The sequence below is a fragment of the Moschus berezovskii genome, chromosome 26 (genome assembly GCF_049115385.1).
Source record: "Moschus berezovskii isolate FMDL1 chromosome 26, NW_MosBer_1.0, whole genome shotgun sequence".
Lineage (NCBI taxonomy): Eukaryota > Metazoa > Chordata > Mammalia > Artiodactyla > Moschidae > Moschus > Moschus berezovskii.
In genome coordinates this window covers 20549835-20575832 of record NC_142485.1, presented here as the reverse complement: position 1 = coordinate 20575832, position 25998 = coordinate 20549835, and the positions used below count along the sequence as shown (strand labels likewise).

The window sequence follows — 25998 nt, the reverse complement described above, 5'->3', positions numbered from 1 at the left end:
AAGTTTTTAGAGGTTATGGAATATGTTCTAAGTTTGCCAGTCAGTAAATGCTGGTATAACAGTTTAATTACTTGTTTCTTGGTTTTGTTAAGGCTTTTAAATGTTAAAAATTGTCATATGTAATTAAAGCTACTAAAAATGACAAGGAAAGCATTTCAGTCTGTAAAGCAAGTAGGATATCTGTTGTTGGTGAGAGAAGATACAAAGAATGGAGATATTTTTGTGAGGAAAAATGATGATAATTTTGTCCTAGAGCTGCTTGTTTCTGGATGGGGAATACTTAGCTGCTTTTGTAAGATTGTAAGTTTCTTTCTCTGAGTATTCCAAAGGGCCCCTGCTGCTGCTGCTGCTGCTACGTCACTTCAGTCGTGTCCGACTCTGAGCGACCCCAGAGACGGCAGCCCACCAGGCTTCCCCGTCCCTGCAATTCTCCAGGCAAGAACTCTGGAGTGGGTTGCCACCTCCTTCTACAAGGCATGAAAGTGAAAAGTGAAAGTGAAGTCGCTCAGTCGTGTCCGACTCTTCGCGACCCCATGGACTGCAGCCCTAGGCATCTCAAAAGAACCATTAAGATAACTAGGATTATTTGATATGATAAATTATATGGAAAGCATAAAAGAATTCTAATGGATAAGAAATTTAAAGAATTCTAGTGGAAAGTGATTGTTTTGCTTCAAACCATATTTTTGATCCCAACGTTTAGGATGGAAAACATTGTCTAGGGGAGTTGTCACAGGGTATAACTACTCATGATGTGTGTTACTGCTGGCTTTAAGTTTACTGTTAAACCATATGTACCATTCTTATGTGACAATTGAGTATAAGTGATCAAAAGTATAAGCTATAAAATTTTTTCATCAGAATACCTCTGTACTTGTTTGTCATGTCTGATTAGTTTTCCCCCAATGTGGATAACTAGGCCAGGGTATAAATAAAAAATAGGCCTAGCACCAAGGGACATGAATGGACCCCGAGCAGGCAACTGAGTCACTCTGGCAATGCTAGAAAAATGTACTGATTATCAATGCTTTCTATGGAGAGATTTGCAGTTTAGACGGGAAAGTGGTGGAAGAAATTTTCACATGTTGAGGTATGGGGAAGTCATTCTGGTTTATACATGATTTAATTTGAACTTCAGCATAACCAAAACAACCTGTTTGTGGTCTATTAAGCATACATTGTACATCTGCTTTAACCATTAAGGGGAAAAAACATTCTGAGAATAATGTAAAGATGAATTTTGATTATCGTCTTTATTGTAATATGTCTAAAATTTTCAAATGTTTGTCTGTGTACTATGACAAAGTAATCAGATTTTCATAATATGAAATATTGAGCTCGTGAACCTAGTCCATGGTGTGGTAAATCTTTTTGCCCTACAGTAGATAGAAATGGACAGAGTTGAAGGGAAGCAGGCTATGTAGGCACAGCTGTTGATTCCTGGGACCAGCCCTAACCCCACCACACATCCACAACTTTGTAAAGGAGGCAGCCTTCATGCTAGACCAAAAAGGATTAGAAGCCTCTAGAAGATAAAACTTAAGCAGACTTTTTTTTTCCTTTTTAAGTGTTATAATATCCTGTGATACCTTCTTATATGTAAAAGAGGAATGGCAAGTAGATGCTTACTTTAGATGATCAATGACCACACAGAAATGATATAGAATAAATTTAAATTTATTTACTGGGGATTTCCCTGGCAGTTCAGTGGTTCTGAATCACTTTATTGTACACCTGAAATGAACACGCATTATAAATCAACTATACTTCAGTCTTTAAAATAAGGTTAACCATCAATTATACTTCATGTCACTGGTGGAAATTTTGCAACAATTTGTTGGTTTAGTTGATGTAATGAAAACATTTTAGGGACTTCCCTGGTGCTGCAGCGGTTAAGACGCCATTCTTCCACTGCAGAAAGATGATACCATATGCTGAATAAAATAAATAATAAATACATTGATTTACTATCAGCATCATTATTCACAATAGACAAAAGGTGGAAACAGCCCATGTCCATTGATTAATAAGTGAATAAGCAAAATTTGGTCTATACATACAGTAGAATATTACTAAACCTTAAAAAGGAAGAAAATTCTGATATATGCTACAGTATGAATGAAACTTAAGGACATTGTGCTAAAAGAAATGTTGGTTACTAAAGGATAAATATTGTGTAATTCCACTTCTATAACTTGGATACAGTACTCAGAGTCAGAGACACAAAGTAGAATGATGGTTGTCAGGGGCTGGGAGGACTGGAGAGTTGTTTGATAGGTAGAGAATTTCAGTCTTGCACGATGAAAAGTTTTCTGAAGATTCAGCAATGTGAATGCCCTTAACATTACTGAACTGTACACTTAAGTAAGATGATACATTTCATGTTCTGTGTATTTTGCTATGATTTTTAAAAATGATATGTGCTGTATCTTCCTTTTACTGGGTAGGATTTTACAAAATTTATTTCACTTATTTAACTAAGAATATTTATTGAGTACCTCCTATGAGCTAGGTACCATTCCAGGTGCTGAGATATAGCTAGCAGGGTACCAAGCACTTATTTGTAACTTAACAATGCAATGGTAGAAAAAGAATATAAATAAATCAATACGCAATTGATAAGGAAATATTTGGTAGTGATAAGTTCTATATAGAAAATAAACTAGGGTGATATGATACTGGGCTAACTGGGGGGCTACTTTAAATTGGATGTCCAAGGTTATCTATTCTCTACTATATTTTGCACACAAAGCTTGAAACCGGTTGTCAGGCTAGAGGTCGTCAAGGAAAACTAATGCCACATGAGTGGTCTTCGTTCACTTCAGGCGCTATTTAAAACTAGAGAATGATCAGAGTGTAATTTTTTTTTCATAGTTTAATTTTTATTCTGTGACCTACTGAACTGGATTTGCCATTGGAAGACTAACATATTAACAGGGTCTTAATATGTGGACACAGTGAAATATAAAGACCTGATAAAGGAACTCTGAGGATACCTCATAATGGCATACTGATCTTTGCTCCCCAAATTTGCAACGAGACCCAGCCTGTGTAGGCTAACCGGGGACGAACATTGGTCCTTTTAGAATCAGTCTCTGGGAGCCCCCTATTTATCTGGGAATCTTTGTTGTTGCTATTTAGTTGCTAATTGTGTCTGACTCTTTTTTGACCCCATGGACTGTAGCCCACCAGGCTACTCTGTCCACAGGGCACTGTAAACAGATTCCTGTCTTACCATAGGCCTCTTTGCAGAAAAGAAAGCTATTCTAGGGCCTGAGTATCATCTTACACAGCAGGTACTAATCTCAGAAATAATTCATCCTTGCCGCACAGTGATTCATGCTTTGTTTTTCACTCAGCCTTGCGATGAACTCAGAGGCACTGGGAACAAAGAGCCCAGGTCTAGAATCAGATGCTGCGCTTAATGCAATCATCTTTTATTACTATAGAAAGTCACCCACACAGGGCTACACTCTATTTTTGGCATAAATATTGGAGTTACCCTAAATCTCATTGTTTTCTATGCTGGAAAAAAAAATTAAAATAATAAACAACTTTACTAACATGCATGAACAGTTTGTTTAGACCAGGCAGCCGTCTGTAAGAGAATTGTGTGGATACTATGTGAAAGGACTCAGCGGGGAAAGAGGGAAAGTGGGTTTGTTGAGTGACTGCTTCGAGCCAGGCCATCAAGACAGATTTTATGGTGGAACCAGACAACAATACCCCTGCCCTCAAAGAATTAATCCTTGCCCAGGACAACTAGATGATTCAAGTAATAAAGAATTGTGACAAATGTTACAATAGAAGAGGGTGTGTTTGGAAGTCCAATAGGAAGAATTAATCCGCGGAACAGAGAAGCTCTCCCAGAGAAAACGGCATTTAAGCAAAGATCTGAGAGAGGCACTGGATTTGGGAAGTGACAGGCAGGACTCTAGGAAAAGAAAAGCACATATACCCAGGTCTAGAGGCAAAAGGGAGCTCAACACGCCAGAAAAAAAAAAAAAATGAGAAATCCAGTCTTCCTGAGTTGGGCTGTGAGGAGGTGGGGGGGTAGTTGGAGAAATTGTAACCCTTGTGTACAGTTGGTGGGAATGTAAAATGATGCAGCTACTATGGAAAACAGTGAAGTATTTCTTCAAAAGAATTGAAAATAGAGTTACCATATGATCCAGCAATTCCACTTCTGGAGAACTGAAAGCAGGGATTCTAAGAGATATTACTATATCCTATTCATAACAGGATCGTTTGCAGGAGCCAAACAGTGGAAGCAACCAAAGTGTGTATCACTGGCTGAATGGTTGAACAAAATGTGGTCCATACCTGCAGTGGACTATTATTCAGCCTTAAAAAGGAAAGGAATTCTGACGCATGCTTACGAACATGAGTGAACCATGAAACCATTATGCTAAGAGAAATAAGCCAGTCATAAATACTGCATGATCCCACTTGCATGAAATATCTAGAGGATTCAAACTCATCAAGACAGAAAGTAAAATGGCAGTTGCCCCAGGCTAGGGGTAGGAGGGTTGGTTGTTGGTAATTTATTGGTTGGATTGGGGAGTTAATGACATATGAATAGTTTCAGTTTGGAGAAATGAAAAAATTCAGGAGATGGCTGATGGGAATGGTAGAATAATATAAGTATACTTGATTCCAATGAATTGTACGCTTAAAATGGTTAAGATGGTAAATCCATGTTTATGTGTATCTTACCACAATTTTTTGAATTTAAAAATTTTCAAAAAAACAAAGGACCCATCCTTGGTATTGTCCATTCCTAGAATGTTCAAAGTTACTTCAAACCAGTGCTTAATTTTGCTTTTTTAGAAATAATTTTAGTCAGTTGTAAATGTTAACACACTTTTATTGTAAGAAATACAGAAAATGAGGAAAACATTGTTAAAGGGTAATTTTTAGGAAAATGTAAAATCATGATTCTCACACAAATATAAAATGAATGTCAAAGATTTTATTTAACTTATTAAGGAAACCAGTATGATGTTACAACCGATTGGAAGGCCAGTGCAAGGAGCACACATATATATAGGCAAGCTGGCCTGCTAGAGTGAATTTACAAATCAATGCCAAACAGGTCTACATCCAGTGGGTAATAATCATTAACATTCTACTGACAAACTAATTTGCACTACTATGGACAAAAATCACCTGCGACACTACAGGTTTTCTGCAATTTACAGAGTTGTAAACAGCTCAAACGGAGAAGGCAATGGCAAGCCACTCCAGTACTCTTGCCTAGAAAATCCCATGGATGGAGGAGCCTGATAGGCTGCAGTCCGTGGGGTCGCTATGGGTCAGACACGACTGAGCGACTTCACTTTCACTTTTCACTTTCACACACTGGAGAAGGAAATGGCAACCCACTCCAGTGTTCTTGCCTGGAGAATCCCAGGGACGGGGGAGCCTGGTGGGCTTCCGTCTATGGGGTTGCACAGAGTCGGACACGACTGAAGTGACTTAGCAGCAGCAGCAGCAAACAGCTCAAAGGCAGTTAAAGTCTCAGGACCCTATAGAGTTAAGTGAAAGTGAAGTCGGTCAGTCGTGTCCAATTCTTTGCAACCCCATGGACTATAGCTTACCAGGCTTCTCCATCCATGGGATTTTTCAGGCAAGAGTAGTGGAGTGGGTTGTCATTTCCTTCTCCATGGAATCTTTCTGACCCAGGGATCGAACCCATGACTCCCACATTGTAGGCAGACGCTTTACCCTCTGAACCACCAGGGAAGCCTCTTTGTCTATAGAATAAGACAAACCAAAAAACCTGTGCTAGGCAGGACACACACACCTGTCTCTCTCTCTCTTTTTTTTTTTGGTCAATTTCAAAATCTTTCAAGAGACTAAAAAAAGAAAGTAAAATCTTCATCAACTCTTCATCCCAGAAACACTCGCTTGGATTCTTTTCCATCAAGGTTAATCCGGAGTATATGTTTTTTAAGCAAATGAAACAAAATACACAAGTGCAACACTCTGGGACACACTGCTCGACCGAGTGGGCCCTCGATGCACACCTGCCCCGCGCACCCCGGGAGGTTCCATCCATTTGGCCACGAGTGGCTGCAAGCTAACAGCGCAAAACTTCGGGGGATCTCTCTTGCGGGGAGTGGAGGGAAGACAGGCTACAGGTGCACGGTCGACCGTCAGGGACCGGAGAAAAGCTTTAGCCGCCGAGAAGCAGGAACCTGCTCAGCGCCGGGCCGGGTGAGCCCGGCTGTCCGCGTGGCGCCGCCCCTTTCCTTCCCCGCCCGCGGCCGCCGGCCCGGCGCAGGGGCAGGGGCGGGGCGACCTTTGCTCGGTTCGGCCCAGAGGCGCCCCAGCCGTTTCCTGCTCGCCACTCCCGGCCCTCGCGCCCCTCCCACCCGCACGGGTTGGGCCGCGGCTGCTGCGGCGTCCACACCTCCGGCTGCGGTTTCGATCAGACTCGCCCTCGAAGTGGTTTCGATCAGACGGCCGGGCGGGCGGCAGGGCGGAGCGGCTGGGACGCTCGGAGCAAACTACGGACGCGGGGCCGAGAGCGGACAGTCCTGCGCTGGAGACAAAGAGCGGCCGGAGGAGAACCGAGTGCGGGCGGCGGCGGCGAGCGTGCGGACTTCAGGGAGCCGGAGCCCGGAGCGCTCTCTGGGGGCGCGAGGGCTGGAGATCGCCGGCCTGCGGCAGGTGCGCCGCCCAGGATGCGGACGCCGGTGGTGATGACGCTGGGCATGGTGTTCGCGCCCTGTGGGCTGCTACTCACGCTGACCAGCACGCTGACGCCCGGCTGGAGGCTGCTGAAGGGCTTCCTCGACCAGCCGCTGGACCTGGTGCTGTACCAGGGGCTGTGGGACATGTGCCGCGAGCAGAGCAGTCGCGAGCGCCAGTGCGGCCAGCGGGACGACCTCGGCTACTTCGCCGCCGAGCCGGTGCGCGTGGCGCGGGGACTGACGGTCACGTCGCTGGCCGTCACGGGCCTGGGGCTGCTGCTGGCGACGCTCGGCGTGCGCTGCTGGAGGGACGAGCCCCACTTCGCGCTGGCCGGCCTCTCCGGCGTCGTGCTCTTCTCCGCGGGCCTCTTGAGCCTCATCCCAGTCTCCTGGTACAACCACTTCTTGGCGGATCGCACCGTCCTGCCGGCCCAGCCCAGCCCGGTCACAGTGCAGGTCGGCTACAGCCTGGTGCTGGGCTACCTGGGCAGCTGCCTGCTGCTGCTGGGCGGCTTCTCGCTGGCGCTCAGCTTCGCGCCCTGGTGCGCTGAGCGCTGTGACAGCTGCCTCAAGGCGCCCCCCAGCAGCGCGCGCCGCAGCAGCATCAGCACCGTGTACATCGACGGGCCGGAGCCCGCACTCACGCCGGCCATCAAGTACTACAGTGATGGCCAGCACCGGCCGCAGCCTGATCAGCTCGGCGCCGCCAGCCAGCGCAAGGCCGGCTTCCCGATGCCCCGGCCCCCACCCAAGGCCTACAGCAATCCGGTGGACGTGCTCGACGGGGAGAAGGCTCCAAACTCCGAACCCGGCGGGTCTTCTCGCAGCACTCGGCCCTGCGGCAGCGCGCTGCCCTGCGACTCGGACGTGTAGGCTGCACCCCGAGCCTGCTCTGGCCCAGCCCTGTCTCACCAGGATCCAGCCTTCCTTTTCCGCTGAAAACACCTGGCTCGGAGTCGGACCCTGGGACACATTCCTGTAACTGGTTTGGAGGGCCATCTTCCTTTCCTGTGGCCAAACTGCATTCCTTGGACTCTTGGTTCAGGGTGGGTTTGATTTTCTTTTTAAAGAGTTTAGTGTTCCTCCCCAGAGGAATCAAGGCCCTCTTCTGGAGCAACAGGCATTTCATACTTTTAGCTGAAGTAGAAGAAAGAATGACTTTGCATCCTGTTGATAGTAATGTCAAAATAAGCAAATGGAGGCTCAGAACCGATTTAACACCTTGAAACAACAATATTCTGAAATGCCTATGAACCTTGGATCAGTATAATTATTAATTTTTCCCCACTGTATAATTCATTTTCATGCAAACTCTCAAGAGACTAGTATGTTTCTGGTTATATTTGAAGGAGGCTCTTAACAATAAACGTAGAGCCATGCAAATACCAGCAGCTTTAGTGACTCTTATGGAACGAAGTAACCCGATTAACTCATATTTACATCTCTTCAGGTATAAAGAGGATTTATCCTTTTATCACTCACTCCAGAGTTTCTCTTCTAGACATCAGAAGGAGAATGAAGGGACTAATGCTGTATTGTTCTATTTCTTGGCTACCTCACACTGGCCATAAAGAGCTATATATTAAATATTTGGAACAAAATAGAACCTGTTAATCACATTAGGCTAATGTACGTGTGTATATATCTCTTATTTATAAATAAAAGTTGAGCGCAAGAGTTTCACTATACTCACAGAAGCATTTCTGTCTCCAGCACAACCTTTGGAAGGTTAAGCTTTCATTACTAACAATTTCCTGGCTGCCTACACAGTGCTAGATTTCTGAAATCTAGCACTCAGATCTTTGCACCTCTTAGCGTAAGATTACTAAAAGTAGCCAATGGGCTCCTTCAGTCTTTGATTGCTTTATTTTCAGGTTCATGCTGTTTTCTGTGCAAAGTCAAGTCTATTGTTGAAAAAACTAGAAGCACCAGTTTCCATGTGAGGTGAGACCAGAAATTTTTTCTCCTGTAACAGTGCTGCAGCTATGTGTATGACGAGCGGGACTAAATCTCCAGTAGGGCCGGCTCCAATTCCAAGGGGTTGATTGAAGGGCTGTCTTGAACTGAACTGAATGGTAGCCAATTCAGAGGTAGGAGCATTCAGCTCAGTAAACACTGACAACACAGCTCTAATAGAACTAACTCAGCAGCACATGCAGAGTGTCAGCAGGGGAAGGGATAACGCAGATTCATTTTCTTTGCCATGTTGTACTGGAGTCACCTGTTTCTTTTTGCAACCAGGCTTGAGTGTGCGGGTATATCACGGGGATCTTTTTCAAATGCAAATTCTGATTCAGTGGGTCTGCAGTGAGGCCTGAAACTGATTTCCTAACTAGCTCCCAGGAGATACCAATGCTGCTGTTTCACAGGCCCCCCTTGGGGCTGCATGGCTTTCCTTGGGACTGTACCTCACTCAAATTTCAATCCCAGCTGGTGGCATGTAATCAGATCTTTGAGAGCTATTGCCTAGATGAGTCTGGGGACTTGATTTAGGGAATCAAGTCAGACTAGAGAAATGGCAACCCTACTTTTCTCAGCTGACAGCTCAAAAGTTAGTAACTGGGCATCTGAGAAGTCATGACCAGGCAGACAACATAAAGATATTGAGTTTCTGGCAAGTACCGAGTCTGACTCTTGCCTGCATCATAATTCCAGTGTTTCTAGAGAAGCCTTGGTAAAAACAATCAATACTAGTACTTAGTATGATTTTACTTTTCCCTGCCTGGTCACTCTCCTCTGGCTTATATCCAAAACACTTCTTTGTGATTAAGATTTGCTGCTGAGTTAGAACTCCACTTTTGCTTCATCCACAGGAATAAAACGAAAACTGTCTTTAAGAAAACCAAACTTCTTTTTACTATTAAAAAAATATATATTCAAGACAGCATGGAAAGAGCCTCCCTGCATCGGGGCAGGATTTGGGTTTGACCTGAGAGTTATGCTGGGTTAGAGCAGTAAAAAAATGACAATAGACTTGAGACTCAAGATGCTGGAGGAGGCTGGAGCCACAGGGCTTGCCATCGTGGACAAGTCCTTTCCCTAAACCTAATATCCACCAAACCAAGGAGCTCCACCACAGTGAGACTCTAACGTGAAATAGTACTGCCTCCTGGCCTCAAGCCCTTCACACCTCTGACACACCGTCACGACTCACTTTTTTCTTAATTAGACTCTTTTTTAAAAATTGAAGTATAGTTGCTTTACATTGCTGTGTTGTTGTTCAGTCGCTTAGTCCTATCCAACTCTTTGAGACCCCATGGACTGCAGCCTGCCAGGCTTCCCCGTCCTTCACTGTCTCCCGGAGTTTGCTCAAACCCACGTCCATTGAGTCGGTGATGCCATCCAACCAACTCATCCTCTGTCGTCCCCTTCTCCTCTTACCCTCAGTCTTTCCTAGCATCAGGGTCTTTTCCAATGAGCTGGCTCTTCACATCAGGTGGCCAAAGTATCGGAACTTCAGTTTCAGCATCAGTCCTTCCAGTGAATGTCCAGGGTTGAATTCCTTTAGGATGGACTGGTTTGATGTCCTTGCAGTCCAAGGGACTCTCAAGAGTCTTCTCCAGCACCCCTGTTCAAAAGCATCAATCTTTGGTGCTCAGACTTCTTTATGGTCCAATTTTCACATCCGTATATCACCACTGGAAAAACCATAGCTTTGACTATGTGGACTTTGTTGTGAGGATTCGCTTTTAATAACCCTAATGAGTATGTGTCCCCATTTAATGGGTGAAGTCTTTCCAAGATTACTCAAGCTCTGCCTGGAGGAGGGAGGAATCTGTGAAAGTAGAGCACACCCTGTGTTAGCACAACTCCTGCCCTGCCCCTTTGCCAGTCAGGCTCTGATCCAGACACCCACCCTCACTAAGAAGAGGTGGGGTTTGGGACACACAGGCTGTTGATCCCTGCTGAGGCTCTGAGGGGTGCGTCAATGATGCTTCAGCAACCACCCTCATTTTCATGGTCTAGATCATTTGTAAGTTTGGGGGCACCTGTCATCCTGTCAGCACATCTTTGATTGCCTTGGAAAGCAAATTTATTCCAGGCCTGGCCTTTGTAGAAATTTCATACTCTAGCATTAGAAAGATGTGCAAGGAAAATGAAGAATAACAAACCAGGGTCAAAGCCTGGAGAAAACAGACAATATCTTAAGAAAGGTGATTGGGAAGAAGGGGGGCTTGAGCAGAGAACTGAGAGAAAAGATCGGGCATCAGAGAGACAGTTTTTCCAGTGGTCATATACGATGTGAAAATTGGACCATAAAGAAGTCTGAGCACCAAAGATTGATGCTTTTGAACTGGGGTGCTGGAGAAGACTCTTAAGAGTCCCTTGGAGTGATCAGAGCAAACTCTGAGTTCCCAGTAAAGTAATGTTAGTGAAAACAGGTTGGCATAGTGATCACAATACCACGCTTTACTTTTCCTTCACCCTAGATGGGGGTGGTAAGGACAGGACGAAATTGGGGGGACCAACTGAGAGAACCCAAGGACCTCTTCTGGTCTAGTAGCTTATTTAAGGAGGGAACACAGTCTGGATTCAGTCTGTAGCATAGAACGTTTTCAGAGTCAAATATAAACTTTGATATATGAATAGCAGGTGAAGAACATTCTGTTCTGCCCATGTGGAGACAAGCCCACAGCGCAACAGGCAGAGAAAGGTCTTTTAGCCCAGAGCCTCATCACATCCCTGAAGTGACAGGAACGGTTAATAACCAGGCTCTCCCTCCCAACACTCATCTCACCGCCTCTCACGTCTTCACTCCGGCCTTCCTAAAATGAAGCCCCATAATTCACCTTTAAGAGTCTCAGCATGCTCCTTACCTCTGCTTCGCTCTTAAATTCCATTCACGACTTGGCGAAGGCTTAGGCTCTCACCCTCGTCACTGTCTCCCACACACACTCTAACCTACTTTTCCCCATCAGCTTAAAGGTGTCATCTTTGAACATACCGTTTAAATGTTCAGATGTGTGTTTTTCTTGGTGTACTTTCTCAGCTCATCTCTAAATTGAAGGTGGGGCCTGGACGGCTTCTATTTATATTTGTAATCGTAGAGTGGGTACTAACAGTTCTTCAGAGCCTGTTAGCAAATAATTATAAATTAATTTAAAAGTCACCTCTAAAAGCCCTTTCTGTACCCAAGTGCTTTCCTCAAGTTGTCATACACAGCTTATCATGTATGTGGAAAGTAATTAGTGGCCCAAGGCCACTGGCCCAAAACCCAAGGGAGGGGCCATGAGAGCAGCCTTGTGAATCTTTATCTTTATGATTGGCTTACAAAGATCAGCGCAGCACAACCCATGCCTCCTCTACTCCCAAGACACTACAAATGAGATCTTTCTCCCTTTGGGAATGGAGGAGCATAAGGAACTCAATCAATAGTTCTTCCTTTTAAGTTTGGCCGCACCATGCCTTACCTTAGTTCCCAGGGATTGAACCTGGGCCCTCAGCAATGAGAGTGCAGAGTCCTAACCACTGAACAACCAGGAACTCCTTCAATCAATATTTTAAGTAAAAACTTAAGTAGAATTCCTACCCCATCTTCCCCCCAAATTCTGCCCACATTCTCCTCCTTTTTTCACTGAAGACAATAAAATGACCTCCTCCAGCAAGTCTTTATGAAGTAGAACTGAGCACAGAAAAACAAGGTTTTAATTTGTACAAATAAAGGATAATGTAGACAAGGCTGGGCGGGGGTTTGGGGGTGGGGGGAGGGGAGACAGTGCTGACCAGAGGGCTTGAGTCACCAGGGGAGACAGTTAAAGGCAACTCTACCGCATTCTCGTCCAGTGTGCCACACTCCCTGGCCATCCATGGGACAAATGGCCCTTGCACTCCTCCCCCACCACCATGGCTGCCTCCCCAATCGCTGCCACTCACCACTCAGCTGAGGAAACTGAACAAGTCACTGCCCTTTTTCTAGAATGTGGGTAATAATATGTTCCCTAATAATAGCCTCCGTCTTGCCCTTGCTGGATTTCAGTTTCTTCAGCTGCATCACTGGGAACACTGGATTAGATGTGATCTGAAGGTCTTCCCAAATCTAAATATTCTGAGAGTGAAGGTTACAAACTAGGGGAGGCTGGAAGCAAAGATGTGAAATTTGAACAGTGAAACTTGGGGAAGCTGACTGACACAGAAAATTAGTAACTGGCCTGAAAGCAACAAACTCCATATTCTGGTTCTCAGTTTCTCTGATTTTCCAAAGCCTGTCAACAATTAAAATGGTAGGAACTTAGAACAGCACACTCATCATTGTTCATGATGGTGATAGTTTAGTCACTAAGTCGTGTCTGACTCTTGCACCCATGGACTGTAGACTGCCAGGCTCCTCTGTCCATGGGATTCCCCAGGCCAGAATACCAGAGTGGGTTGCCATTTCCTTCTCCAGGGGATCTTCCCAACCCAGGGATCGAACCCAGGTCTCCTGCACTGCAGGCAGACTCTTTACCAACGGAGCTTTGAGGGAAGCCCATTGTCCACTAATTTGTTTCCTAAAGAGAATAAGCACTGTCTACTTTCTGTATCTGTAGGTTTTCCATCCATGGATTCAGTCAAATACAAATGGAATAGTTTCAATGCAGAACCTGTGGATACAGAGGGCTGCCTCTATCGGCCTTGAGCATCCGTGGATTTTGGCATCCATGAGGATCCTGGAACCAATTTTTCATGGATACCAAGGAACAACAGTATAAATTCTTAATTTAATTCTTTAATAGCTAGCAGTAGACACAAGAGGTCAAGTTTTGTGTAGGGCCCTTGGAGCCTAAAGCCTAAAACCATGAACTTTTCCAAAGCTCTTTTTTTTCTTCCAGAAGAAAACTCAAACCTATTTACCAGGTTATAGAAGTAGAGTTTCTATAATGAAATGAAGAATTTCCTTCTACAGGTTTACTGCTCCATTTGTCAGCTGTAGAGGAACTGAGAAATTAATGTGGAGATGATCACACTAGAAGTCTTTTATGCTTCATAACATGCCCATTGCTGCAAATAGATAAGGTTGTGTAATGGACATATTACAATCAATTTATGGGATGGGATGTTTAGAAATTAAGTGTAAAGTTTTAAATTTTGGTCATAAAATTAAGCCTTTCTGGTGAAAAGGACAGTCAGATATTTTGTGAATTCTTGAATAGAGAATGCTCAGTAGGATGTGTTAAAGTACATTCAGATGGGATAATAGGCACACATTCATAAAGGACCAAAGACAGGAAAGATATAAATAAGAGTGGTCAGGGTGGAAAGAGTGCATATGTGACAGTTCAGCTGCAGCCAGCTGCCTTTTTCCCAGGAAGAGCAAACAGGGGGTGTTCCTGGGGCCCAAACACGAAACAGGTCTGCAGAGCAGGAGGGAGGCTGAGAGTACCATTCCAACAGAGCCTGTGAAGCAGACTGAGCCAGCCAGGACACAGCCCTGCGAGTCTGCTGGAGGCCTAAGGTCTAAGGAGCCAAGACAGCGGCCTCAGCACGTTCAGAAAGGGATAATTCCGCTGTACCTTGTCTCTGCAGGCTTTCAATCTGGATGCTTTTGAGTCACTTTGGCACAGGTAGAGGCAGAGCCTTGCCAAGGGCAGACTTAGCAGTGAGGATGGCTCTTGGGCAAGGTGGCAAGAGAGTGTGAGACTGACCCTGTGGATAAGAGGGGCCTAGGGTACTGTGGGGCAAAGACAGGTTCTCTCAAGTACAGCTGAGCCCCAGAGGCAATCTGATGATACGCCATGTGTCTCCTAGCCTTGAGGAAGGTGAGCCCCCAGTGAGTGTTCTTCAGGTCAGATTCATCTGTACTTGGGAATGTTTACACTTGACTGCAAAGCACAGTTTGTTTTCTGCACTACACCCCCAGTAATAAGCCTACGACTTCTCTTTGTGCTCAGTGTCCTATACAAATTCATGCTGCAAGAAACTAAGTATAAATAGTGTGGAAAAGATACAAGCAAGAAATCTTCCAAGTCAAGTTGTGTTTATTATGATTTAGGCTCATGTTATCAGTCTCAGGTACTAGGGTAAGCATTTTTGTGTTTTAATTCAGTATCCAAATGGCCTCATATAGGTTCTGTTAATCCTATTTTTTTATCACTGGGGTAACAGTTTTATGATAAAGTGATTTGCCCAAGGTTGCTGCTGTTGAACTTTAGACCATATTCCTGCTTTGTTACCTGTGTCTCATCACAGATTTAATTCCTTTGATTCCTTATGTGGGTATGAATTAAGCAGTGATCCAGGAAGACACGCGAGGTATTGCCACAAAGGAGTGTTGGGATCTAAGTGGCGTTTGCATGTTTCCCTAGCAGATGTGAGCTAGTTGAGATGACTTCTGGTCCAAAGACCCTTTGTGTCAATACCTCCGCATGTCTAGTTTTAGAATCCAACATGGGTAACTGGGCCAATAAATAAACAAAATGTAGGCCTAGCACCAAGGAACATGAATGGACCCAGAGCAGCAACTAAGGCATTCTGGCAATGCTGGAAAAACTTATTATCAGTGCTTTCTATGGAAATATTTTCAATTAAAAGGGGGAAATGATGGAAGAAATTTTCATATATTGAGGTATAGGGAAGTCATTCTGGCTCATATATGATTTAATCTGAACTTTAGGTTAACTGAAACAGCCTGCTTGTAGTCTACTAAACATACATTGTATATTTGCTTTAACCGCAAAAGTTTGTCTAGTCAAAGCTATGGTTTTTCCAATAGTCATGTATGCATGTGAGAGTTGTACCATGAAGAAAGCTGAGCACCAAAGAATTGATGTTTTTGAACTGTGGTGTTGGAGAAGACTCTTGAGAGTCCCTTGGACTGCAAGGAGATCCAACCAGTCCATCCTAAAGGAAATCAACCCTGAATATTCATTGAAAGGACTGATGCTGAAGCTGAAACTCCAATGTTTTGGCTACCTGATATGAAGAACTGACTCATTTAAAAAGACCCTGATGCTAGGAAAGATTGAAGGTGGGAGAAGGAGATGACAGAGGATGAGATGGCTGGATGGCATCACTGACTCGACGGACATGAGTTTGAGTGAACTCCGGGAGTCAGTGATGGACATCACTCCCGGCATTATGCAGTCCATGGAGTCGCAAAGAGTCAGATACAACTGAGCAACTGAACTGAACTGATTAAGGAAAAATGTTTTAGTATTTAATATTATAGACACTAAAACCCCCACCAGGTGGGAGAAGTTAAGTACATGATTATCAGACTGTAAGCCATGACATAAGCTACCACAGTTTCAAGAGCTGGCCTCAAAAAAAATGGGAACAAAATGACTCTGGAACTGAAGGTTAATTGTACCTAAACAAAATCAAGATGGTGCTGGTCAGACCACAGCATAACCAATTTCAAAAGGACTGTCACAGCTGACGGTGCTGTTTTGCATGTAGCCCTCTCCTTTCACCAATAAAAGCTCTTGTCCACTGATTGCCAATGGGGGGTAGTTGGCCTTTGGCAACTGACTCCAATCTTAGTTGCCAGCCTCAGAAATAAAGCATACTTTTTCATTTCCATCAACCTTGCCTTTTTATTGACTTATGGGCAGCTAACAGCTGGACCCTACTTTTGGTAACAATCTCACTTCTGGGCATATATCCAGACAAAACTGGAATTCAAGAAGATAAATGCACCCCTATGCTTGGAAGGAAAGTTGTGACCAACCTAGATAGCATATTAAAAAGCAGAGACATTACTTTGCCAACCAAGGTCTGTCTAGTTAAGGCTATGGTTTTTCCAGTGGTCATGTATGGATATGAGAATTGGACTGTGAAGACAGCTGATCGCCGAAGAATTGATGCTTTTGAACTATGGTGTTGGAGGAGACTCTCGAGAGTCCCTTGGACTGCAAGGAGATCCAACCAGTCCATTCTAAAGGAGATCAGTCCTGGGTGTTCATTGGAAGGACTCATGCTAAAGCTGAAATTCCAATACTTTGGCCACCTCATGCGAAGAGTTGACTCATTAGAAAAGACTCTGATGCTGGGAGGGATTGGGGGCAGGAGGAGAAGGGGACGACAGAGAATGAGATGGCTGGATGGCATCACCGACTCGATGGACATGAGTTTGAGTGAACTCCGGGAGTTGTTGATGGACAGGGAGGCCTGGCCTGCTGTGATTCATGGGGTCGCAAAGAGTCGGACACGACTGAGCGACTGAACTGAACTGAACTGAAGCTTATACCAGCAGTATTCACAATAGCCAAGACATGGAAACAATCTAAATGTCCTTCAGCAGATGAATGGATAAAGATGTGGTACATATAAACAATGGATTATTACTTAGCCATAAGAAATAAATGAAATAAGGCCATTTTCAGCAACATGGATGGACCTAGAGATTATCTGATACTAACTGAAGTAAGTCAGAAAGACACATACCATATATTATTTACGTGTGGAATCTAAAATATGACACAAATGAACTTATCTACAAAACATAAACAGACTCACAGACATAGAGAACAGACTTGCAGTTGCCAAGGTGGGGGTGGGTGGGTAGGGAGAGGGATGGTTTGGGAGTTTGGGGTTGGGAGATGCAAAGTATTATAGAGAGAATGGACAGATAAGGTCCTACTGTATAGCACAGGGAACTCTATTCAATACCCAGTGATAAAATATAATGGAAAAGAATATGAAAAAGAATGTATATAAATGTATAACTTAAACATTTTGCTTCATAGCCAAAAATTAACACAATACTGTAAATCAACTATACGTCAATAAAATAAAATAAATAAAAAGCAGTTATTTTAATATGAAGTTACCATTTACCACAAATTGTTACAGAAGTTAAAACAGTACACATTGAAATATATAAACAGTTTTTATTGAGATGTTTCAGCTTCTTTTTTGTCAAGTTAGTCAGTTTGTAAAGACGTTAACAATTCCTGTAGGAAAAGAGACTTGAAATTAGAGAATATGAGTTACATTAAAACAAAGCAAAAACAGAGAGATGGTTGAGCCACACAGAAGTGAGCAGAGATCACAGGATGGGGTGGGGGACATAAATTTTAGGGGTAATGTTAACTAACCCTAATTACACCTCACTTCACCCCAAGTAGTATTGAGCCCCTTTTGGAAGTCCACCAAAAGCTGAATTTCTTGATTAAATGCATGTTTCACTTTGGTGTGAACAACTTAAGACTGAACAGAATCAGCAATCCAAAAAGTTACTGAGCGTTCATTTGGTCTACATAATAACTCATTTGCCAATAACTAAAAGCTCTTTAAGTTAACACGGCCTACTTTCACTCTGCTAGGATTTTTTGGTAAGGGCATTCTGTGACTGATCTCACCTCCTGTTTTCCTCAAAGACACTTCCCAGACATACCTGTTCATCATAAGCTTCATTGACAAAAGTCTCACTATTCATTAGATTCTCCTCTTCTTGGTCATTTTCTTGGCAGGTCAAATTTCTTGATGATGCCATACTGTTTCTAGAAATCAGAGAAAGTCAATAGAGTTGTTCCTTAAAGTAGAAGCTGGGAATGGGGCATGGTTCAAAGATGTTAACTCGTCCCCTATGAAAAGTTATTGTTATGGGAATGATGTTGTGCTTTTATTGTCTCTATAACAAACAACTGACCCAGAATGGCCAACACTTGAATCAGTTATGATTTGTTACTGGGCATTCACTGAACTTCCAAAATGTATCTTCTCAGTAGAGAGTACTGTCCTCACCTTATCCCTGAGACTGGCCCCTGACTGCTTTTACATTATTGTAAAAGCACTGCCCCTGACTTCCCCTTACATTACGGTTTGCTACAGGTCTCACACAAGGATGGTCCAAATTATGATTTTTCCAGGTCATCTAACAGATAAGGCGGCTTCATTGCTCAAATCTTTCCTTAGAGAACAAATTTCTACAGTGGATTCATACCTCCGATCTCATTAATCTTGTTTTAGTTTTATTTAATAAGCCGCCTTTAGAATAAAATTCTCCCATGAGGACAAAAGTGGCTGCTCACCGCTTTAATCTGTGTTCTCTTCTGAAGTATACAAATGCTCCCAGAAAGACCAGAACAACCAGTAGCGCTATGGTTAGGCTGAGGGCGATGTGGCCGGGGGCAGGCCCATGGGCTGCTGCTTCACAGAAGTCTCCGCTGTAGCCCATCAGACAGTTGCATTTTCTCAGCTCTCCTTGCATCGTACAGATTCCCCTCCCATTGCAGAAATCGCTGCTACAGAGCAGAAGTTTTTCCCTGTGTGAATCCTTGGGCTGACCTCCTTCCTTGGTTTCTGGAGTCTCGCTCTCTAGACCAGGAATCAGAGGTGTTAGCATTTTTCTGACAGGGTAATTCATTCCTTCTGGACCTGGAGATCTAGTCTTGGCGGACTTCGTACTCTGGAGAGGTTGGACAGCTTTTGGTGTCAGTCTCTTTCCAGACGCTGATGTTTTAGGTGTTGGTGTTGAATGGGTTGTATCTGGATAGGTACCTGCAAAAACAGTAGGTGTGAGTACGAGTGTATACACAGGTTTGTTATTGTCAATTAATAACTATTTCAGAAGAACAAGAATTCCAGTGAACTTAACTGGATAAGTTTGAATTTTTGAAATCACAATCACTACCATTACTTTGGGCTTCCCTGGTGGCTCAGATGATAAAGAATCCACCTGCAATGCAGGAGACCTGGGTTCAATCTCTGGGTTGGGAAGATCCCCTGGAGGAGGGCATGACAACCCACTCCAGTATTCTTACCTGGAGAATCCCCATGGACAGAGGAGCCTGAGAGGCTACAGTCCATGTGATTGCAAAGAGTCAGATACGATTGCAAAGAGTCTAAGCACAGCACAGCACCATACTTTTGACAAAACGAAAAACTATCAAAAGCTGATTTAAAAATGACATATCTAAAGGCACTTAAAACATTTGGTTTCAGGACCAGTGTAGTCTATCATACCAATCCATTTTCAAATGATGATATGCAGAATTTTAGCCAAGGTAGATGCCACCAGTTCCAAAAGTGTTTTCTCTATATGGATGAATGTAGTAGATCAAAGTAGTCTATATCTAGACTATAAGGATTAAGTTTATCTGTAAATATTTCACATTTTTTGAGTCCAAGTAAACTGTAGGTTTAGCAAGACGTACAAGTTGCAAATATTGAACCAAATTTGGTGGTAGTGTGGGAGGGACACTCATAAAGCAGGGAGCAGACAATAGGGTTCTATCCAAAGAGCAATCCAAGAGTTAAGTCTGTGCTTAAGGCATTTCACCATGTTCTCCATCACTGTTGACACAAGTGTTACTCCTCACATAGAAGACCAAAGTACTGGGAGTGAAAAGAACAGAATTAGCAATAAAAATGCTTCATGCTTCTGTCCTAAGCTGGCCTCACAGGAGCATTTCCAATCCTGGGCATTTAAGGTCCCTGATGGTAGGTTACATCCAATGGAATTCAGTTTAATTTTATGTACCCAGTACCATTTCCCTCAAAAAAGCTTTATATGTGGTCAGGGTGAAATCATTAAGAAGCAAAGTCAGTTCTTGGGCCCAGTACATCAGGAATGGGAGGGCAAAAATAGGTTAGGTTAGGTTTTAAACCAGAAACCTAACCTAACCTCAAGGTGGTAAAGGTGATAAATTTCTCACTCATTTATCCCCATCCTTGAGTCATTGCCAACACAGGACTAGCAACAAAAGCACCCTTATTTGCTGAAAAATATAATCAACTTTAGGACTCAAAATCCCTTATCTTTCCCATTTAAGATGAAGTGTTCAGAGGTAATAAGTAGTCTTCCAGCCCATCAGGTTTTAGGGAAATAAGAATTTACATTGAGAAATCCATGAGAACTCTTCACTGTAAGGCTCCTTTTCAGATCTCTTCCTTTGCTGGTTATGACTAAGCCCACTGTCTCTTTGATTCTACCGTGAAGGGGACTTAGATACCAACGGAGCTATAGCTGATGATTCCAGCAGAATTAGGTATTATGATTACTCAGCTGTCTGGCCACGACAACACCTTCCCATGAAGGCATGATTTGGAAGAATGTTTCTATAACAACCACCTACAGCTAGCATCTAAGGATTAACTTGACAGTGTTATAATAATATGACAGCTTTCTACACATCCTCTTTAATTCCTTAATAACTCTGAGCTAGAATATGCTCTTCCCACATTCAAAAGGGGGAACCAGGACAAGTCAACTAGTTTGCCAACCTCTTACATTCCAGGTGATGCTATTGTGATCAGTTTCCATGGGCTGAATCGGATCTGGGTTAGATGAGTGCTCTTTCAGGCAACATACACTGTCGAGCCCTGTGGAGTGAACTATCATATGGCCTACTTTAAAATCGAATCAAGGGGATATCAGCGTTTTACAAAGAGTCCCTATAATCTATATACAATTGCCCATAGTTAGAAGTTTCATATTGTTCAGTTTAAAGAGAACACAGTGAGAAGGAAGAAACAGTTTAAAGGATAAAATCTTGGGGAACACTGTGGAATTAAATATTATTAAAGGTAAATCACCAAGGTGACCAATGGTGGGTCTTGGGTAGGAGTTACTCACAGTCCATTTCATCAGATCCATCCAGACAGTCAGCATGACCATCACAAACCTGTGTGGCGGAAATGCATTTCTGACCATCCTTACAGGACTGTGATGGTGCAGAGCATCGGACAGCTTCAAGACACTTCTTTATGTCATCCAAGTAGTACCCACTGGGACATTTACAAGTCTGTCCTTCCGGCTTTGGTAAACAGATATGGCTACATCCTCCGTTGTCTTTTGAGCAATGGTTACTGCCTGTGGATCCCCACCCCCCAAAAAATAATATTGATTTAGACTATTTCAGAAGGCTCTTCTGTAAACTTTCTGCAAATAGACCATCAGAGTTAGAGGACCCAGATTTTTTTCCCCACAATAGATGGCTTTTCAGTTTAATTCCTTTTAGACAACTAAGAACCAAGTGATTGGTGATTCTTCTTCATGGATAAGGATGGCTTTAGACTATCAGGAGTTCACATCTGTAACTGTAATTAAGCTAAACATGAATTTATATTGATGTCTCCAACTCTAACCTGTTACCATATGGATCATTCTAGCTTCCATCGCTTGCTTATCTGTAAATTCTCAATAGTAAGAAAACTGTCTCCTATCACCTGCCATCTATTTACTTCACTGCTCAATTCAAGTAAACATATATAGTGGTATCAGAATTGTTAGTCTGTACCCCAGTGGGAAACAAATTTATCAACGAGAGTACAGGGCTTATGTACAGTTTCTTCTGCTTCGGTGTTAGAGACTCCACTCATTTCCAGAGTTACTTTGCTCAGCACCCTTTCTACCTTTACAGTAACATTGTTTCATACATTTGTAGAACAATTAGATTGTTTTGTCACAGTTTGTGTTCCATCCTAGAATCCCCTGACCTTCTAAATGATTTTTTTTTAATTTGCACGTCTTAAGGTTTACTCTTTGTGCTATGAAGTCCCATGGGTTTTGACAAATGCATAATTCAATGTATCCATGATTACATAATCATACAGAAGGCAAGCCTTAAAAATATCCCCTGTGCTTCACCTATTCAACTTCCCTCTTCCCCCTCCTTCCTGGAAAACACTGATCTTTTTTTACAGGGTCTACAGTTACACTTTTCCAGAATGTCACATAATTATATAGCCTTTTCAGACTGGCTTCTTTCATTTTGTATTATGCACTTAAAATTAATCCCTGTTGTTTCCTGGTTTGAGAGCTTGTTTCTTTTTTGTGGCTGGCTAATATTCCATTTGTACCACAGCTTGTCTATCCATTCATACCACAGCTTGTTTATCCATTCACTTAATTAGGAACATCCTGGTTGTTTTCAGTTTTTTGTGATTGTGAATAAATTTGCAATAAACATGCACGTGCACAAAACAAAACAAGCCAGTAGTTCATATAAAGGACCAGTTTAAGAAAAATTGAGGTAAACTTGGCTCATCCAAGATCCCCTGTAAGTTCTCCTTTCCCTTCACATCGTGTAGCCAAGATCTTAACTAGAAGGGCCTTAGCAATAAAGCTCTCTTTAGATGAGAACTCGGAGGCTGTGGTCCCTCTCATCCCTCTAAGAGTCACAGATACAGAGAACAGATTGGTGGGCTCAAGGGGGGGGTTGGATGGTGGGGGACAAGAGTCTGATTAAGTCAGCCATGTATATCTTCCCATAGTTCTCCAAGCCTTCTAGCTCAAGCTTTGACTTCTGGTGAAGCTTTATCTCTTGACATATTCCAGGAATTCTGGAATAGATTATGGATATAATGAAGATAAAATGTACTTCAGAAATGACAGGGACCCTCAATTAGGCATTTGTGTCTATAAGAAAGGTGGAGAAACACGTTCAAGCACCCTCAAGTTGATATTTGAAAGATAAGTTAACATCAAAAGTAGATATAAGTGACACTGAGTAGAATGAAGACCAGTTTCACTCTAGACCTAAAAGGGGACTCCGCTTATATCACAGCTGTAATTCAGTCTTCAATAGGAGAACTTAAAATAGGACCCAAGCATACCAAACCCAAGCCCAATATCCTTACCACCATTGTGTCTCCTAGCTACACAACAGGACTAGCTATTAACAGAAGCAGACCACACATAACTGCATGAAGAGAAGAGTTATATAGATCTACAGGAATGTGTCAGAGAAATATTTTACTGGGAAACACAAAGATATTCCAAGGAGATACTATAGGATGGAACAACTCCTTCATAGGGAAATTCAGTAGACTTCAGTGTTGTTATAATCAGTGCTTACCCTGTTGGCTAAGTTTACTATAAACTTTTAAATCCACAATCTTCTGGTCCACTTGGAACCACCGGTTTTCTGAAAGTTCTGCTTTGCTATACCAAACTTTACTGATCTGGGCTAAAACAAAAGGCAGTGAACAATCATTAACAAAAGTGAAATTTATCTTAAACAATTTCCTGGGCAAAGAACACTGCTCAGTATGAAAACTGTCACTCATCTGCAGAAACTCCAGTTAAATAACAGGAGTTTTACAGAAGAGACATGCATTTTTCTAAACCTAGTTCCTGGGAAGAAACTTAAAGATCAGTAAAAGCAGTTTTATGCTTTTGCCGAAAATAAAGTCCAGTGAACTTATGTCCAGCACATTCATATATATCTGCATACACAGAGAGAAAAGTAGGATATGATACATGAAAATTCAGCTCAAGCAATTGATGGGTAATGATTTTAGGCATTCTCCCAGAACAGCATTTCTAAAAATGGCTTATTTGTAACAAGAGTCACCAAAGGATCTTAAATGGCAAAGGTCTCACCACATACCTAACAGTTTAGCATCTTTGCGGTAGGATCTGATAACTTATTTTTGCAGTTCTCATGAGACCAGCCCAACTGGTCAAGGGACCAGCACTGGGAAATATAAAGAGAAAGATTTACTTGAAACAGCCTTTTCCAGTTTGACCAGACATAGACTCTAGTCAGCAATAACATACTAGATAGAGTACTGTGGTTTAGACAGTCTCTGTGAATACCAGAAATACCCAGCAAGTATAGAATGCTCTAGAATTCACCTAATACTTTCACATGTACCTAGTCAGTCCAGACAGGTACACGTCCCTCATGTTACAGGTAAGGTGTTACAGCTACTAATTGACAAGGCCACCTGGTCCCAATTCCTGGCCCAGTTCTCTCTGTCCCACGCCCTGGTGTCCTCCAAAGCCAAGAGCCTCCTACAAAGCCAGAAATCCCAGGCAGAATGAGAGAAAGCACATTCACATGTAAAGAATAACCAAATAAGTAGAAGCTCCCCCAAATCACACAGTCACTCTTGACATTTATGCATCTTAAATTAGGGAAGCTGCTTAGCTATCCCTCCGCAAGAAACACACTGCCAAAGATCAGTGCTAAGCAGTAGCAGATTCGCTTTAGATATCCAGGCGTAAATTCAGCTCACAAAGACAATCGGATGTAGAATTAAGACCTACCATCATCCACAGTGGTCCAGAACATCATGCCTTGGCCATATGTAAACAGGTTAAGGCCCTGAATTCCTCTGCGGTCTACTCTGTATCTAGAGCCGTCTTGTTGAATACTTTCTATGAGTCCTCTCCCTAGAAGGAGAGGGTCAGTTAACTTCCGTGTGGAGCTCAAACAGCTGTACTCCATCCTGTGGCTCTCTATGTCTTGTCCTGCCTCCCCTCCAGAAGTATACATGCATTTCCTGAAAACTAGTTCTTATTCATTCTAAAAGTACTATACAAAGATTTGCTCATGCATATTTGTTAGGTTCTTGATTTCACCCCTTCACCAAGAGGCAACTGCATGACTCTCTGGGCTAATATATGCTGCTCAGGATGGGGACTGATTGTATTTGTTTAGAAAGTGGTGCAGAAAATGTAAACTCAGACCCAAAAGCCATTTGAAGTTACAGCTGAAGACCAGAAAGCATCACTATTTCTCTGGCCAAGGTCTCTCACCCTTACACTTAGGGTGGAGAAGGTAACTGCTCACCAGGATCAGCCCAGTACAGACGAGTCCCTGCATCTGAAAAGCTCAGGCCCACAGGGACCTGGGGTTTCTGCCAGAGCACCTTCCTCCTGCTGCCGTCCATGGAGGCGCATTCGATGCTGGAGCCATGCCGACCATCATCCTGGGGGCCCAGGTCCACAAAGCACATGGCTGCAGTTGGCGGGTGGAGCACGATGGATGTCGGGCGGTAGAGACTTCCACTGAGCAAGACGGTGGAGTACTGGCCTCTGGGGGAAGCTATGTTGATGTGAGCATTCTCACTGCCAATCCAGTATACATTTCCACTCAACCAGTCCACAGCAAGGTCAGTCACTGTGCCCTCCACAGATATGATTTTCCTCCAAGAGAGCTTTCCGGAGTCCTTGAGCCTCAGTAGCCAGATATCACCCGTATTCCACTCTGTCAGGTAGAGCACCTTCTCCTGGATGACATAGTCCATTGATGCAAGCTGGTTGACATTGGTAAAGGGAAGAATCCTATGTCCTGGTAAAGTTGCTTGTCCTCGTGAAGCGTCTAGATTTTTCAGATAGATCTGTGGGGAAAAATCACTTGGATGGCACCAGTTGAGACTAGTCAAATTCTTCATCTTGATTTTGAATTCATGTTCAGATACTTGCATTCAGATTTTCACACAGTCTATTGCCTAAAAGCAAATTGCATTTCTCTCCCTTCCTGGAGTTTCAGGCCCTTAAAATTCCTTGAATTTATAAGCTTGAAATGTTTACTCCTCTGTGAAAGACCTCCCCCCTTAACTTTTTAAATTTATTTTTATTTTTTTACTGAGATAAAACTGACATACAATACTATGTAAGTTTAAGTTGTATAATGTGTGGATTTGA

At 43.1% G+C, this 25998-nt stretch overlaps 2 protein-coding genes across 5 annotated transcripts in view; one reads left to right on the top strand and one right to left on the bottom strand.

Annotated features, from left to right (window-relative positions):
- Positions 1-6558: 6558 nt before the first annotated feature.
- Positions 6559-14752, top strand: CLDN23 (claudin 23). 2 transcript variants are annotated; one of them, XR_016036476.1, is made up of 3 exons: positions 6559-7744; positions 8573-8642; positions 13226-14752. XR_016036476.1 is itself a non-coding variant. In XM_088832627.1 (1 exon), the coding sequence occupies exon 1, from the start codon at positions 6690-6692 to the stop codon at positions 7569-7571; it is 882 nt and encodes a 293-aa protein (XP_088688753.1). In that variant the 5' UTR covers positions 6559-6689; the 3' UTR covers positions 7572-8386. The 2 variants fall into 2 exon arrangements, 1 of the variants encoding a protein (XP_088688753.1); XM_088832627.1 differs by lacking the exons at positions 8573-8642; positions 13226-14752 and having other exon boundaries at positions 6559-8386.
- Positions 14753-17539: 2787 nt separating this feature from the next.
- LOC148773755 (low-density lipoprotein receptor-related protein 2-like) overlaps positions 17540-25998 on the bottom strand; it is a 40288-nt gene continuing 31829 nt past the window's right edge. For 2 of the 3 annotated variants that reach the window (XM_088832657.1, XM_088832658.1), the window contains exons 27-33: positions 25142-25691; positions 24616-24741; positions 23420-23530; positions 21196-21432; positions 18650-19118; positions 18013-18118; positions 17540-17569 (exon numbers count right to left, since the gene is read on the bottom strand). In XM_088832657.1, coding sequence (XP_088688783.1) covers positions 17540-17569; positions 18013-18118; positions 18650-19118; positions 21196-21432; positions 23420-23530; positions 24616-24741; positions 25142-25691 — 1629 coding nt within the window. The remainder of the gene's footprint in view (positions 17570-18012; positions 18119-18649; positions 19119-21195; positions 21433-23419; positions 23531-24615; positions 24742-25141; positions 25692-25998) is intronic. The other variant, XM_088832659.1, reaches the window with a different exon arrangement.

Excerpts from the sequence above, each read along its gene's own strand:
- CLDN23 (XM_088832627.1), top strand. The coding sequence starts at position 6,690 with ATGCGGACGCCGGTGGTGATGACGCTGGGCATGGTGTTCGCGCCCTGT.